The sequence below is a fragment of the Copidosoma floridanum genome, unplaced genomic scaffold (genome assembly GCF_036245765.1).
Source record: "Copidosoma floridanum isolate Cflo_tuat_1 unplaced genomic scaffold, Cflo_Japanese_pri ptg000030l, whole genome shotgun sequence".
In the NCBI taxonomy this organism is placed as follows: Eukaryota; Metazoa; Arthropoda; class Insecta; order Hymenoptera; family Encyrtidae; genus Copidosoma; species Copidosoma floridanum.
Genome location: NW_028321907.1, coordinates 39,767,579 through 39,786,148, shown reverse-complemented (window position 1 = coordinate 39,786,148; position 18,570 = coordinate 39,767,579). Strand labels below are relative to the sequence as shown.

Genomic DNA, 18,570 nt, shown 5'->3' with positions numbered 1-18,570 from the left:
TGGCATTTATATGCATACATGTATTCTCTTATCAGCGAAATTATGATGCAAAGATACTACGTGGGGCTTTCCAAGATCATATTTTTATGTTATTCTGCGCCTCCCATCTCGACGCCACATTTAAAGAAGATGTGGCTACTACAACGATGAAGAGCCTATGTAAGAAAATGAAGTAACCAGATTTAAAAATCAAATCAATCCCACTTATCTTACCTTAAATTAATGTATATATACATTAACTCATATGTATGTTTATAGAAAGTAACTCATGGGGACTTCACTTCTATCTTCTAGAATATGTATTAATAACATGGTAGAATTATGTGGACGTCCACACAATTTCACTTTAATCCTCATAACTCCCCTTTTATACATGTAACTGTCCGCATAAGTACCCTCTAAATAAATATATAAATAAATACTAGTGGTGCTCCACTCCCCTGTGGTCTTTATGCGTTAACCACCCAACTTTTAAATTAGTTAAATACATTCCTTTCGAATAAGTCATATCATGGAGCTTAGGAGCAGCGGAAAGTGGCTGAGGAAGGCTAAAACTGATTAACTTGGTAAAAGCAAAATGAAAATTAACACAATTTTTTTTATTTTTGCCAACCATTCTTACGAATGGTGCGTATAGTGGCTCTGCATTGCTGTGTTACCACGCACGTATATGCTATTGTGCAAAATGAAAATTAACACAATTTTTTTTATATTTTCCAACCACTCTTACGAATGGTGCATATAATAGCTTTGCATTGCTTTGTTACCACGCACGTAAACGCTATTCTCATTGGCATAGTAAAAAACCTTGTCAGGTTTAATTATGACATTAATCACTTTCACAACCAGCAAGTGTGTAATCTTCTATTCAGTATCTTATAATTTAATATCAAGTCATTTCTTGACTCCGTATGGAATATACATGTGCCAGCGGTATGATTTAGTACTTCTTAATCACATGCTGCCCTCTGATGATAAGTTTTTTGATTCTCCCTCATTGTGGGTCCCATTTAATTAAATTAACTTATCTTAATTTTTTTACAGTTTTAAATTCTTAAAATGCACTGTCAATATTATATAAATCTGAAAGTAAACAAAAAGTTCTATGACTTGTCATTCTTCTTGGTAGTGTAACATCAGTGCATCCACATTAGTTTTTTTTCCCTTGCTTTAAAACTTTCCGTGCCGATTTTAGAACACTAAACGCAGGGGCCAATGTGCATCTGAAAAGAGATGAATCACCTACAAGATTGTTCGTAGCTAAGGTACTACGCCCATGCATGCATGACTCACATACATGCACGCTGGCCCATGCTTACCGGAAAAGAAATCAATTGAAATACTTTATAAAGCGTAAAATAATAAAATAACTTTAAAGAACTAACAAAAGCAAAAGGTTAACTGGAAACAGCTGCGCTGAGGTATAATATTAGATATAAGTATACATAGATTGAGTTTAAAAGACGTGATGTTAAAAACCAGGATAAGTTAGAGTTAGGACCCGTAGACTAAGCGAGAATATTAGCAAATGCTAGAATTATTGCATATAGCAAATACAACCTGTACACGCTACACCATGAGCCAGCAACAATTTTAAATAACCTACGAAAGCAATCTTATTGACTTTCAAATCAGTATCTGATTCTTACTATTCATGTTCGCAGGCTCATGGTTTTCTATACAACCCTTTTGTATTACGTTAACAATTTCATAAACATACTGCAATAGCCTAAATTGTAATCTTGTTAAAAACTGTCACTGTTCCAAATGTAAAGGAAAACGGGAAAGTCATGGCACATCCCCCTTTTCCTGACACAGAGATGTCGAGAGAGAGTCAGCACTCTTGCCTCCAACATGGGTAATAGAATATCCAATTCCACAGGGCACCCTGGGCCGATTTCTTCTCCTACGACAAGCAGAGAAAACCATAGTTGACCAAATGCTACCAACATTTTGAAATACATTTACAAATAACAATAAATGCAAACTATCGGTAAATCTAAGTAAGTTAACAATATAATAGTTCACGACGAGCAACCCTTACTGTTTCTATAGATATACGTGTTTTAACTACAGAAACCGCTATTGTTAATTAATCATTCATGATTATTAGTAGTCCGTTAAAGCCTCACGTGTACAGGTGTAACTAGCAGAAAATCTAGCAATTATAATAGTTATTAATATCTAAGATTAACTACTACTGAGACTATTATTAAAACCCAGAGGTACTGAACATCTATTCAATCAAACCTAAATATTAAGCAATTTTCACCGCTCTTTTTGCATTGGACTCGATTGAATGAGTAAACGATGTTCACTATTCGTTAATAATGATAATACCACATCTTAACGTTAATATTTAGTTATGATAAAATCTTGTCACATTTTGATGTAAAAGAGAAAGGAAGGGCATGAGTAAGTGAATTACCTTCCCTTCTCTTGACGCTTAGAGGAGAACAAGCCGGATGTAGGATGTGCCAATTTCTGAGTAGCTAAACTAGAGGAGCTCTAGCCAATTAGATTTTCGGCTATAATCTTTTCTTCAAAATTTTCCCCCGGCAAGTTTTCCTGCATTTTTCGAGCCAGCGCGTGACCGAGGTCTGCTTCTCGCAATAAGAAGGTCCGGAGGCCTAGAGAAAAATTAGTTAGGCACACGAAATTCGACGATAACCTTCCAAGTAGACTAAGTAGTGAGAGTCCGCCTCTGCTACAACCTAGTCTACTATGAAGCGAGGACACAGTCGAGCTTCATTTGTCACCCTTGAACGATCAACTGGTAACCAGAGTCCGACTCTACTGCCACTCGATCTTCTATGAGCGTGGTTTCCGTTCTACGCTGGTTCACAGCCGGTACCGAGTTCTCCTTTTTAAATAAAAGTAAGTAGAAAGTTATCAATTTCTAAAGTTTCTTTCTTCCTATTAAGTTGTTTTGTGTGAATATCATTACTCGCCATAGTATTGATACCCGTGGATCACCGGGAAATATCACGTTGTTTTGCGCGAACACCATTACTCGCCATAGTATTGATACCCGTGGATCACCGGGAAATATCAAGATGTTGTGCGCAAGCACCATTACTCGCCATTGTATTGGTACCCGTAGATCACCAGGAATATTAATTTAGCCACGCGTATACCATTGCTCTCCACGGTAGTGATACCATCAGAATAACAAGGACCGATCGGATTAAGCCAATACTCACAACGATATTAGTGCATCAAAGTCACATCGCGAGTTAACCCATCTCTTCCCCACGTTAAGCCGAGAAACGATACCCTGACTCATGACGGTGCTGACAGTTTTAAAATCGTGAACGGGATACCCTTCGATACACCGCTCCTGGTAAAATCAACCAACCTTAAGTGAGCTGCGAGCAAGTACATCGAAATATTGCACAGCAGTCGGTCCAAGTCACGTGAAATCAGTCGTAGCCCCTTTGGGAGTACCGCGTCGTTGAGTTGAACTACCCCTTTAGCTCTGTGCCCCACCTTCGTGCCCAGCGTGAGTCCCGAGTTATTAAGCGCAAGCTTAGACTCAAATCATACGTCGCTCCGACATAACAGTAATTATACAGATGCAATTCGTGTCCAAGCCATTGACAAAATATTTTTACCTGTAGAAAGAAAGTAATAAATGAGTGTCTTATATAAGTAGGTTTTTCTAGATCCTCCAGGATCCTGTATGAAATACACTTTTTCTTCTTGTTCACAAATAATTAAAAAAATTTTTTTTTGATCTTGATTTAAATTCATGTACATTATATCAAATACTGGGGTGCTGCTTGGCCTGAGCGATATTTGTGTCAAGTGAGGTCAATCTGCGCCCAAGCCATTACCGTATTTACTTTTAAAGGCCAGTTTAGGAGCCAAGCTGCAGGCATGATGTGTGATGTGGCAGTCAAGTGTCAAGCTTGGGCCCAGTTTTTATCCATTTTTAATTTACATATATTTTTATACAGGAATCACAAATTGAGGCTGAAAAAAAATTTGACGTGGTGATGGACATTCCTAAGTCCTGGATAACAGATGATGTCTGTGCTAAAATATTTGGTAATAACAGCAACTGTTTTGGGAATAGCGTAGTACTTACTTTACATAATAAATATCCTTTTTTTAAAAACAATAAAATTTGAATTAAAAAAAATGAAGAGACTACAACTTATTACAGCATCGACACTGCAACATATAAAGGTATTGATAAATCAGGTGATAAAATTTATATAAATGCTTCCATAGAAATGTTAAACAATATTTGTGAAGGGTTGCCACCTAATGAACTTAAATTAAAAGTAGGTAAAATGGTAATGTTAATTCAGAATTTGATTAAATCAGAAGAATTATGTAACGGTACTAGATTGCGAATCACTAAGTTGTTGAAGTATAACGTAGGAGGCGAAATATTTACGAGAGAAGAAATTGGTATGAAAGTTTTTATTTCAAAAATTACATTAAATACTGGAAGTACTTTATCATTACCTTTTATTTTGTATAGAAAAAATGCATGGGGGGCTGTAGGGGACAGTGAGGGGTTTTGGAAAAAATTGTAATGTGTCAAAATAAGGGAGAAAATGGCGGGTTTTAACCTTATTTTGTGGGGGCATGGTAGGGGGTGAATGGGGGTTTGCGGGGGGGGAGGGGGGCTTTGGGAGATTTGTTTGAAATATCTCACCAAAATAACTATATAGTATAGAAAGATATATATTAATATGTGTGTATCCAGAGGGAACTTATGCGGATAATCACATGTCTGTGAGGTTAATTAAGAGGACAGAAGTGGTACTGTGTAAAGGTCCACATAATTCTGCCATGTTATTGATATATGTTTGAAAAGCACGTAAAGTCAGCATAAGTTACTTTCTACAAACATATATATATTATATATATGTATATATATGTGTATATATATATATATATATATATATATATATATATATATATATATATATATATATATATATATATATGTTGATGTATATGTAAAAGCTTTAAGTTTTAAATATTACTATAAAGATTTGTAAGGAAAGCAGGTCACTTATAAGGATAGAATCCAATTACTTACAAAGCAACTTTAGAGTCAAAACTTAACTAAAAGGAAGCCAACATATTAATCTTTACCTTGAGAACTATGATGTGAACATTTTTATATGAGGCATACTGCTCCAAGTGTAAGTATGAGAGTACTTAGGGCTTTTATGAGAGCTGCTTTGGTTTTTGCTTTAACTACATTTTCTTAAGCTACTCACGTTTATATGACTACAGCACAGGCTGCTTTTAAGGTGTCTACGAATGCATTTAACTTATTAACTGTACTTGAAGAAAAAAAATAACTCCTACACGAAGTTCTCTAATTGATTATTACATAAATCTCAACTTACTATCAGATACAGTAATAAAGTATATCTCGAGGGCTTTAATTCTCTCCATCTATCACTATTTACCATACTATATAATATAAGTTACAACATTAGCAATATTTAATAAGTCATCAGAAAGTAACTTAGTTTATAGACGAAAGCAGTATCCAGAATTTTTATGATCTAAAAAATGTAAGCAGTTACAATGCAATATCATGCATACCTTCATACTTGGCCCTCCCGAGTTGTCACTTCCATAAAACTGATGGGTATCGTTGGCTAAGATATCAAGCCATCCAACTTTACTTTCTAACCTCGGTCGTTCAGCATTTCCAATGGCATACCTGAAGATAAAATTAATTTGTACTTCAAAATAAGAACTAAATTGTGTTGCTGTTTCTAAAGACTTTGGAAAATTTTTTTTTAAGAAGTAATTTTTTTTTTGTGTTTGATAAAACCGTTACCTCTAGTTTTTCAAGTTATCTTCCATAATTTGTCACTTTATTGCAAAATTCTAATCTTCTTCCAAGTATTCAAGTTTTCTACGTAAGTCCCTAGTAAAAACATTCTCTAAGGCAACTTTTTAATTTATCTTGTAGTGTACCATTTGACCAATGAACTAAATTTAGCAGACTTCAACTAATATTCGGTTTTAATATAAAATTTTTTCGTAAGCTAGCTTTCTTTTAATGAAATCTCTTTCTTATAAATAATAATTCTACTTATTAGCTATCAAGTACTCAGTTTCTTTGAAACAAAAGTCTGTAGAGATACTAACAAGGGTAATTTAAAAAAAAACTTCTGTTCTGTTTCTTTGAATTAAAAAAAAAGAATATTAACTACTTATTTTTCATGTTATAAATACCACCTTAATTCTTCTCAGCTTTTTACTCGAAGTTTGGAAATGGCTCTAACAAAAAATAGTATTTTCTTAACTAGTCTAAGGAATATGTGGCCATATTCATGAAAATTTAAAAAGCAAAGGTGAAGAGACTTTTTGATTAATACGATAGAAGTTTCTTTGTCCATAAACTATTTATTTAGGATCAAACTCAATAAACATCCAGAATTACATGTATATAAACAATGTATGAGTACTACTAAAATGATGTGGAGATATACTTTATTCATATCAAAATTAGCACTTACGAAGAATAAAACTTTTATAAGATAATTGTAGAATAAAGACAACAATAATACATATCCATTTTCAAATGCAAGTATTGAGAGACTCTGTCACAGTGAAATACTGCAAAGTAACTTTGTATCGATGAATAAATAGTTTTACATAAGAATCTTAAAAGTATTTGCTTTAGTACAATAATAGAACAACTTTTTTTTAGTATTGCAGAAGGAAATCGTTTTTTAACAGATATGGATCTTAAGTTTTTGCCTTAAGTTTCTGTAAATACGGCAATTTTAAACAACGTAATTTAGTGTTTCAACTGAGTAAAGATACAATATACAACATATAGAACTTATCTCTGACGGTAAAATATTGTAATTAGAGTTTTTGATATTTTAAAAATAGGAGTTACTCTACTTTGTCTGTGGTGGGCCAGTCATGTGGTAAATAGCCCAAGCAGCGTAATACTAGAGTACAGTTTATTCTTGATACTCTCTTAATATCTTATTCTAAATGTAAAAAAGTTAAAAAAAAACTTTGAGGCTGTAACTCAATAGATATCCGTTCTGTAACTTCCTTTCTCAAGGATTTCGTTAATGTGAGATCAAGCTTTATTTTAGCGAATCTAGATGTCCCGTATTTTTTAAGAGACTTAGGATAACCAATTAGCATTAGCGTAAATTTTTATATCATCACCACGTAATCCTCGTTATAAGTATGTCTCTTTTCATCAACAAAAAGTATAACACATATTCTGACAATATAACGGTTACAATGATGGAAAATTGATTATGCAATGAGCAAAACGGTTTCATTTAAATTACTTAGATCCATGGTTGTAAACTGCATCTTATTGGGCACTTCTAGTGATTAATAATGTTAATTGTGTAGAAGAATGATCGTTTACTGTTACCATGGCCATAAAATAGATTAGTTATTTAACAATATAAAAAAATATCTGAATCTACATGCAAAAAAACGCTAGAACAAAAATGTATTTTATGCGTGCAAAAGCACTATTAACTCAAACAACTCATAAAATCAAGAAGGAAATCTTACAGCTGATTTTAATCAATCAAACTCATTATTTTGATGCCATTAATGTCAAAAGATGAAGTATATTTGAAGCACTGCTTTAGTACTTTTATGCAAGAGTAAACACTTATGCTGTTGAAGGCCGAAATGTATCTTTTTAAAAGTCTAAACTGTAAGCGATTCTTAATCTTTAAAAAAGCCTTGAAAAGTGATGTTTTAATACCTTTCAAGTCTAGAGCTGTACCACTGTTTATATATAAAATAGCTTCTTAAACTACTTAGGGGATCTTGAGCGTCCATAAAACAGCATCTATGATTAAAAACATATGGCTCTACTTTTTAAAATGAGGAAGTACTTTTCCATACCAACAGTTAATTTTTTTATGTAGGGATATGTCAGGAAGCAGCTTTACGAAAATTGAGTTCATTTACAGCTATCCAGAGTTGCTAATGATATCGTAGAGCAAACAAATCAATCTATTATAAGCTAATATTAACGTTTTTTTTATTTGTAAAGAGCAACTAAATTTTTGATGTGGTACATCTTATGGGGGGCGGTTCATAGCCACGTGAGAGGAAATATGCAACAAACAGTCTGGTCCACTCCTCCGTTGCTATTCACCCCGTGATTGAGTACTCCTTTCTCTCTCTATATATATATATATATACATATAAAAACGGTCCACTTTGGTAAGGGTAACTCGTGAAGGAAAGTGGATCGTGGTATAACGGCAGACAGAGGAGCTGAGTAGACACGTAACCAAAAAGAAATGAACGCAAAAAATAATCTTATTTAATTCTCAGGGTTTATTGAAATTTTTTAATTGATAAGAAAAAAAGGATGTTTAATATCAATCAAATAAAATCATAAGAAATTAAAGAACTAAAATCGATTATTTTACACGTTGAATCATTTTTTATGATTGAAAACAAACAAAAAAAAAATAATTTTATATACAATTTTTAGAATTTCTGCGAAATCTGACTTTATTACAGAACGTGATTTTTTACAAAATTAATAGAAATCAATTAAAAAAAAATAAAATAAGCCCTCTGGGAGTGCAGGCAGAAGTAAAAACTTGAACTTATGGCGCGTTGGGCACTTTTTTGGGTGAGCATTTTTAGGTGCGCTCGCGATATGAGAAATTGTACATAAAAAATCAAGTTTATCAAAGCAATGTGGGCACTTTTTGAATAGACACGAAGTATAATAATATAGAAACTATATTCGAAGGAAGTGGTTTTATTTAAATGAGTAAATATTAGTGAATAGTAAATACAAAATTTCTGTAACTGTTGGCAAAACAGGAAGTTGTCTCCATAGCCGAAGAAAGAGACAGCTGATATATACCTATGCGTATACTAATAGGATTGTACACTTTTGTAAACACATATGTACCCCACGTGTTTCTCATTTTTTAGATAATTTTATTAAATAACGTGTTGCATTTGTTTATGTACGTATCATGTACCTAACAAAATATACCGAATAAAATAATTATTTACTTACGTGATGACGAGCAGCAGTTGTAATAATGTATACAAAATATAGTAACACTATAGTATACGAAAGCACTACAACAACGTTTTTATTAATTCTATTAATACTTTAGATTTGTTTTGTTTAACACAATACCACACCAGCATCACAAGTCAAATGAAATATTTAAATAAATAAATTTTCCGTTTGATATTCATTTATAAAATAAATATAAAAAACTCTCAATCTCGTCTGTTGCGAAGGCACGAACGAATGCCCATGCAAAGACTGCGTATCAGCGTTGGTCTGAGCATTATTCCACGCTCACAGTTCATGCTTGATCGCACATAGCGCCGCTGACTGGATCCCACCGAGAACTACTTCACGCGAGAATCCGAATTCGAAATCGTATGATTTTTTCAACAGACAGTAGGCGCGGAAATTCAAATTCGAAAGAATTCTTGGTATACTATTTATGTATGAAATCATACAACATTATCCAATATTTTTAGGCATTCATTTGCAAATACATACAAAGATTTCTTTCCAATTACACTTATACGAGAGCGTCGCCGATTCAATCAAATACTTATAATAAAAAATAAATAAAAACCCTTAAGGATGACACAAAAAGCAATCAGAAGGTTACCTCTCAGTTGATTTAACACCCGGGGATTTTTACCGACCAACTAAATGATCCCACAAAGTGAGATCAACGCTTGTCATCTAGCTTAAAAAACAAACAATTTCGATTCTTTCCCAAACACAATAAAAACTCAGTCAAATGAAAGCTGTGGTTTCCATGGCAAAGGAAACACTGGAGAAAAACTCCTCCAAACTAAATCACGCACACCGGGAGACTCAGCACACACAAAAAAAAATGTCCTTCGTATCCGATCGCTAACCTAAAGCCACCACTTGGTTGATTAATTAAGCAACCAGGGATTTTCGCCTTTTTTGGTCTAAACTCATCAACTAAAGTTGATGAGAAGACGATACCGGGAATCAAAGGGAACACTTACTCTTTTTACTGTACAGCAATCTGTAATAATGTCAACGTAGCCAAATGATTTCCAGCAACAATCAAACGCACGAGTGGATTTCGTAGGGCCCCCTTGTACTGCTGCCTATGTCGTTTCCTCGGAGGCGAGCCAAGCTAACTACTCTCACGAGCTTTTTTTCCGAGCTCCTCTCCAGCGAAACCCTACTCTTGGACCCCGTCAAGTGCCGCCGTCCCGGTGTGCGTCCCTTACAAATTCGATTGTTGCGCAGTCCCATTCTAGTTTTACCCCCCAACGCTCTAGTGCACACACACATACACAAGGTACCCCTATATGTGTACTCTCAATATATATGTATATACGCCTTATGTGCCAGCCCCTAGCGTAAAAGTTTGAAAGTATTTTCCGTGAATATTTCATTACCTAAAATTTATTGGTATTATTACTTTAATTCCATTTTTTTAAGTGTATTGAAAAACCGCAAATGTAAAAATTTATTTATTTTAGTATTTCTTACCGTGTACAGAAATATATATTTGAAATTCTTATGCCCATATGACATTATTATTTATAAATTTTAAAAAAATATGATAAAATCTACTCGTGGTCTCATTTTTCTTCAAAAAATGCTTTCGTCAAAATTCTGAAATGAATAAAATAATGGTATATCACCATATTTATAAATATAGTAACATTTAATCGAATTTTAATGTTAAAATTTTACTTACTGTTCTATAATACGTCTTAAAATGCCTTTTTAATAAATCTTTTTCAGATACATTTAGAATACTTCTTAGGTACCACAATAATGTATTTAGTTTTGCATCTTTAATAATTAGAGAAGTAGAACAAAAAGAAAAAGGTATACATAATATTAAAATTAAAGGACAAATTTTTCAAGTCACGCAAAACATGTTAAATTTGAATCTTAATGAAAAACAAAAAAATAGTCAGCTATACGTATATGATGTTAAAGAAATTGATATTGATCTAAGGTGGATATCTATAAATAATAGGAAAATTCTTAAAAAACATATGTCACGTACGATATCATAGCTACACGTACGTGCGCCCCCTCTTTTTGGGGCCTACTACGGATGATTGTAGTGGGAGGGAGCAAAGCGATAAGCAGATAGGATGCTGAAAGGAGCGCTCTCTCTGGCTGGAACCGTCAAGGACGAAGGTCGTACACACGTGACGCGCTCTTCTCTCGTTTTTGCATTAATAAAGACGTTGATACTAGTTCCTCGACTATTTACTTCGTGCGCACCCCAAGACCATAGAATCCTACGCAACAGTTTTGGTGTCAGAAGTGGGATGGTCATCGCGATTAAATAAAAATAAAATTTTTTTTCGGTTTTTGTCGACGATAAAGTATCGACTCTCGCGATTTTTGGGAAACACACATAGTGTCGTGCCACGAAGTGAACTAGGAACTGCTACGAGAGAAATTAGCGGAGCGAGGAGTTGCTGAAGTACGAAAAAAAAAAGCAGCTTCAATCAAGGACCAAGGCGGAGGATACCCGGGACTACGATAGAAATCAAGCAAACAAGGATGATAAAGATCTTGGTCGCCATTATTTTAGCCGGGAGCATATGGTAAGTACTTGAGATTCATAAATAAATAAATATATTTAACTATCCAAGGGGTCCTGTTGAAATTTTTTAGTGCGTTATAAATTTATTTTTTTTTTTTGCTATATCGGTTTTGCGTTCGGTATCCTCCTCATAGTATTGGCGGTGCGTTATTAAGGTAATTTTTCGTGAGTCAGGAAAATTTCGGACAGTAAAAATAAATTGGTCAGATTGAAAGTAAGGAGATAATAAATAAGTAAATAATAAATTAGACACACGGTAAATGTTAAAGTAAAGCAGTTTTGTCATCGTGAGATAGGAACGCAAAGAATCGTACGGAAATTTACTTATAAGTGTTTAAGCGCTCTCATACAGACAGGAAATAAAGAATTTCAAAAAAAAGAATAATAAAGAATCTACGATGAAAAACTTCGATGAAGCACACAGTGATGTAGTGAGTGTTAGGGAGGATGAAATTCCCTCGTATCCGGAAAATGAGTCGGAGTCAGAAATACTGACCGTATTTTTAGAGCACAGCCCCGAAACTCAAATGGAATGGGAAAAAATGGGTAAGAAACAGCGTATGCTAATGTTGAAGTTTTTGAAAAAAATGAAACCTGGGGTGATTAGGGAGAAAGTTTCACAAACAACGTCATGCATAACGGGGGTGGGTGCAGAATATTCAAACACCGTAAGAAACGACGCTGCGAATACGTCACCCTTAAAGAATGCAGATTATACAGCCGGAAATGGGATGAGCAAAATTTCGAGGGACGTAAACTCGTACTCAAAAGATAGGTTCGACAGCAAAGATACACAGGATACGCTTCAACATGCGTTCAGACGAGGAGAAAAACAAGCGGCACAGCAAACAGCACAGCAATGTGTGACTCAGTCTTCGGAGGAAGCACTTACACAAAATTGTAGGGAATTAGTATTTGGCCATAAAAACAATTGGAACTTACCGTCAAGGACGTTGGAAGAAATAAGAATGTATGGGGGGCAGAAAACGGGAATCCCAAATTTTTCGGGCGCAAGGATGCAGGACGCTGGACCCAGCTACGAACCCACGGGCCCAATAAATGAAAGGGTGAGAGGCCAACCGATAGCACCGTCATCTGACTGGCCGTTTCGGGATCATAACATGCACGGGGAATACATTTTGCGAGAGCAGCAACATTAAGTGCAGCCAAATCCGACTTATATAAACCCTATCATGAGTCAACAGCGAGTGGAAAACACGCACCCTGTCAGCATGCACTATAGTGCACTGTCCCATGTCAACAGCGCGGCGAGTGGCATCCCTATATTCAACGGGGATCCAATAAACTTTCCGCTTTTTGAACAGATGGTGAGGACAGCAAATCTAGCAGTTCCACCGCAATATGAAAAATACTTTATTGGTACGTTAGGCGGTAAACTTAGGGGGATGGCAGCAGATCAATTTTGCACCCGGTTATCACTTTTTAATACCGTAGACGCATTTTTACTTGCGCTGTCACGGCGATTTGGGAGCATGGGAGGCATAGATACACAGCTAGCCCAACTCAAGTCACTGACTCAACTGAATAGCGAGTCAGTTATTCAGTACTGCAGCCGGGTGCAACGGTTGCATAATAGAATAATGATGACCCATGACGCCAACCCACAGCTGTCCCAGATTCAGAAAAATGCCCTAAAACAATCTGCGGATAGAGAGTCAGCAAAACAGTTTATATATGGGTTGAAAGCGCCATACAATTGGAACGTGGCCGGGGTAAAACCTGCAACACTGGAGGAGGCCATTGAAGCGGCTATAGATGTAGATAACGAGTTAAGTGTACGTCAAATGGCACCTAATGATTTTAGCACATATGCAACACGGGAGAGTTGTTTTGGTAAGAGGAATCCAAGGATAGGCATGGTAATCAGCGATGCGCCAGAGGGAAAGAGCGATACGGACGAATGGGACGGCATCAAAGATGTTAAGTGGTGCTCATATTGTCAGGAGCACTGTCTGCACTCTACGAGCGGGTGCGAAAAGCTATGGACGGACGCGAAAAACGGAAGAATAAAAGACCCCGATAGGCCCGAAACAGAACCACCCAAGAGACTAACAGAGATAAGGGACAAAAATGAAGGAAGACCTGCGTACAATGATCAGGCACCTAATGTCCAGTATAGTGACTCTGACCCTAGAAATTACCATAACAAAGATAATAGCTACACATCCAATTATAATAGTTATAACAATAATAATAGAAACTTCAATGGCAACAATAGTCGCCCTCCGGCGAATAATAACAGGAACAATAATAGGCCATTCGAAGAGAACAGGAATTTTAATGGTCGAAATAGGGAAAATAATTATGCACCCAACAATAATTATAATAATCATAATCAGCGACGAGAAAATAATCATAATAATTACGCGCCCGGTAATAACAATTATAACAATCATAATCAGCGACGAGAAAATAATTATAATAATTACGCGCCCGGTAATAACAATTATAACAATTATAATCAGCAACGAGAAAACAATTATAACAATTACGTGCCCGGCAATGACAATTATAACAATTATAATCAGTGACGGGAAAATAATTATAATAACTATGGACCCAGGGACAACAATCACAACCTTTACAATCAAAGAGGAAACCAAAATAATCAATACAATCATGAGAAGAATACGAGAACAGACGGGTCACGCGCGAAAAATTTAAACTCCCAGGATGCTCGATGCGCTCCCCAAGCGTCCGGCATCCCCCAGTAAATAGGAAGATAACAAAAACACTTGACAGCAGAAAAACGGCAAACGTAGAGGTAAGAGAGTCGCTAGCTGCGAGTGTAAGAGTTGATATGACGACAAGGAGAGATAATTTGCCTCAAAACAGCCCTCAAATAGAAGTCGGACGAAACAATAACGGAAGCGAGCCTCAGCGTGAAGCAAAAATAAATATATTTCTAGCAGGTAGGACACCCCCTTCGGTATTTATGACAAGCACTCAACTAAGAGGGGGGGAAGCAAAATTCTATGCGGACACAGGAGCTGAAATTTTTATTATAAAGGAAGACAGTATTATTCCAAATGCATTCTTTGACGCGAGGAACCGAGTAAGAATTGTAGGTGTTACGCACGGAGAGCGTAGCACTTTAGGTGTAGTTGAAATACCACTGAATGGCCTTATGTGTAGGTTGCATGTGATCCCACGCGACTTCCCAATAGATGGGGAAGGTATTATTGGATGGGACATTCTTAAGTTATATCAAGGTCGCATAAGTGCGGCAGAAAATATTTTTGAATTAGGAGGAATGAAAATTAATTTAATCGAGCCAGAGATGCTTGAGATTCTTGCTAGGTCAAGGCAAGTTATATATGCCCGTGTCGGGGTAAATAGCGAAAAAATAAAAGTAGGGTGGGTTCCTTTGCAAAGAATGAGAGAAGGAGTTTTATTCGGAAATTTTATAGCCACAAATAATAGTGGAAAAGTTTATGCTGAGTGTGTAAACACACTAAATGAAACAATAAGCATACCTGTACCGGAAATAGAGTTATTAGAATGCGAAGTGATGTGAGAGGCCGATCCATTTAGCGTCGAAGGGGACGACGCTCAGGGCGTTCATGAGGCAATTATAAGACTTTTTGAGGCAGATGGCCGAGAAAGGAGAAAAATGAACAAAGTTCAATATGGCTTTACAAATAATTATACAAGTGGCGGGTCTAATAGTGATTTCAAGAACACTGACAATTTAAGTAGGTTGTCGGATAAAGGTGAAATAGCGAGAATCGATAAAATAATGCAGCTTATTGATGTTTCAAGTTGCAACGAGGAAGAAAAATCACACGTCCGGAAACTCATAGAGTATAATCCGTTTGTATTTGGCCTAGATGGAGAACCACTGAAAGCAACTAATATATTGAAACACCGCATCATAACTACGACGGACAAGCCCGTGACGGCGAAGCGCTATAGGTACCCACCAGCGCTAAGAGAACAAATGAAAAAAGAGATAGAGAAATTGCTCGAGCAAGGAATCGTCGAGCCTTCGAAATCACCATACAATTATAATATGTGGATTGTACCCAAGCATGCGGGGCCGGACGGGGAGAAACGTTGGCGCGTGGTAACTGATTTTAGGCAGCTCAATGAAATGACTGTAGGAAGTTGCCATCCCTTACCATTCCAAAGTGATATACTCGAGCATTTAGCGTCAGCTCGACACATTACAGTAGTCGATCTAAAACAAGGATTTTTCCAAATAGAAATTCATGAGGATGACGCACACAAAACAGCATTTTCTGGGCCAGACGGTCATTATCAGTATAAGAGAATGCCAATGGGGTGTACGGACTCGCCGAATACATTTTTGAGAGCGATGTCACTCGCGTTGGCGGGTCTACAAGGTCATGAAATCGAAGTGTATTTGGATGATATCATGGTGTTTGCTCCGAACCTCGAAGAGCACGAGAGGCGTTTTATGAGACTTTTAATGCGGCTTTCGGAAGCAAACTTGACAATTGAGCCGAAAAAATGCCAATTTTTGAAACGCGAAGCGAAAGTACTGGGACACGTAGTAGGAAACGGACAAATAAAAACAGATCCAAAAAAAATCGAAGCAGCGAGGAAATATCCGAGACCTACGAATGCAAAGAAAATCAAACAATTTCTTGGATTTGTCGGATATTATAGACGATTTATCCAGAATTATGCAAAAATTGCTCAGCCGCTCTCCAAACTCTTGAGAAAAGAAACAGAGTTCAAATGGGAAGAGCAGCAGGAGCAAGCTTTCAAAACATTAGTTGACGCATTATGTAGTGAGCCGATACTCATTGCCCCAAATCTAGACAAGCCTTTTATAGTCACAACAGATGCATCAGACTACGCAATAGGAGCAATATTAAGCCAAGGCGAGTTGGGTAAAGATAGACCGTGTGCATATGCTTCACGATGCCTTCGAGGGAGCGAATTACGCTACCCAACGTATGATAAGGAGCTGTTGGCTATAGTGTTTGCAAAAGAACAATTTCGACCGTACTCATTTTGGGCGCAAATTTACAGTGGTCACGGATCATGAGCCATTAAAACATTACCACACGTCAAAGAAGCCCGACATAAGGTTTAATAGGCTAAAAGCGGAGCTACGAGGCTACGAATTTGACGTAGTATATCGGCCAGGCATTTCGAACAAAGCACCCGACGCACTCTCTCGAAATCCAGTAATAGGAGAGGGAGAAATAAACACTGAGCGGCCACGCCAAGAACTGTATCAGCTGGCGGATGAACAGGAGAAAGAAGGACTAGCCGATAGCGATGGGCCTCCAGCGCGTATTTTTAAAATACGAGCGACCCGTAAACAGCGTATTCAGGGAAATACTAAAAAGGGGAAAATTATTTACTCTGATTCAGAGGATTCGGATAAGAAAGTACAGAGAAAAAAACAAAATTTGGATGAACGGAAAGAAAATAAGTATGAAACGAAAATAGATGGTCAAGCTGATGGTGAGGGAGATTCCGAATCCAAGGAAAAAGTAGGAATAAACGAAAAATTGAGCAGGAAAATAAAGAAAACAGTGAGAAAAAGAGGTCGCCCAAGAAAGAATATTATAGTTAGCAACTTAAAAACAGAAACAGATACGGAACGCAACGAGATTCCGTCAAAAGACGTTATTGTTGCAAATTGCGGAACACCAGTAATAACGAATAGCGAATCAGAAAATCACAGTACGGGACTCGATGATTGGGGCTGGCAGCTGATACAAGCAAGCTTGGCGGCCGAAGAGGCGAGGAGAGTGAAAGGCACCCGAAAGTTAACGGAAGCAAACGAGGTAGATGGAAGCATCGTAACATTTGGGAAAGGTGTTTTTGAAGGCAGAGGTGTTGAAGCGTCGGAGAGAGCCGATCAAGCACGAGAAAGATCGAGGATAGAAGAGAGTGAAGGAGAGACACCACAGTACGAGCATACAGCAAATGAGCCACTCACTGACGGTACTTATGAATGTAATAAAAGGGAGAAAAAAAACAATTATATGAGGGACATAATGAAAATAAGCTCGATATGGAAATAGAAGGCACAGGTTCGGATGCATCAGATGATGAAATTGAAAAAATGACGAGACCAATGGCTACGGCAGGGGATGATCCTATTTCCCAAGGAATGACGGACGGGAAATTAGGTTATATTATGAAGGAACCGGGGTTTCGAAGGGGAGTAAAAACAACGAGTACACCAGCAGCAGTACTATTCAAGGAGAGAAAACGAGAATTGCGCAAGAGACAAATGGACACATTAAACAGACAAAAGCCGGATTTTTCGATTACACCGACAATAATGAGCCCTTCGAAGGAAATAATAATAGCTAATTGTGATACGCCACAAACGTCAAACAGTACAACGGCACAAAACACGGAAGAAGTAGAACATAGGTCAGCAGAGCTCTCAGTGAGCGTGGAAACAAATTTCGCTCCAACAACAGAGGCAGACAAGGAACCGGATATACACGATTTGTTAGAGGGAAGATCAGACGAACTGCGGGCACAAGTTATGATTGACGTAAGAAGGCGAGATGTAGAGGGAAGGCCGGGAACGAGGATTGACGTGTGGGAGCCCAACGAAAAGCGCATAAGGCCCCCACCTGAACCAACACCCCCACCAGACCCTTAAAGCCACTGTAAGCCATTGACTGAAAAGAGTACAACGACGATAGTAATAACAATATTGATAATGTTCATAATAATGATTGTAATATTAATAATAATAATGATGACAGAAGCAATACACAATGTAAGAATAATAAAGCTAGTACACTGATATAGTATATTGTATAGAAGACAGGATGAACAGAAACATACGGGTATAAATATATATAGGGAAAAGCGTTAGTTTTTAGTAATTCGCGGCCCTCGGACGAGCCGCGAGTGAATAACAAATTATAATTGAAATATAATTGAGAAATATAAAATAACTAATATCTGCGTAACCATAAGATACTTTGTACAATTAACCCACCCCCTT

At 36.8% G+C, this 18,570-nt stretch overlaps 1 protein-coding gene across 1 annotated transcript in view; it reads right to left on the bottom strand.

Annotated features, from left to right (window-relative positions):
* The window catches only part of sei (potassium voltage-gated channel seizure), a 755,411-nt gene that overhangs the window by 396,844 nt on the left and 339,997 nt on the right, over nucleotides 1-18,570 (bottom strand). Inside the window, exon 6 of the mRNA XM_089596947.1 lies at nucleotides 5,578-5,698. Coding sequence (XP_089453073.1) covers nucleotides 5,578-5,698 — 121 coding nt within the window. The remainder of the gene's footprint in view (nucleotides 1-5,577; nucleotides 5,699-18,570) is intronic.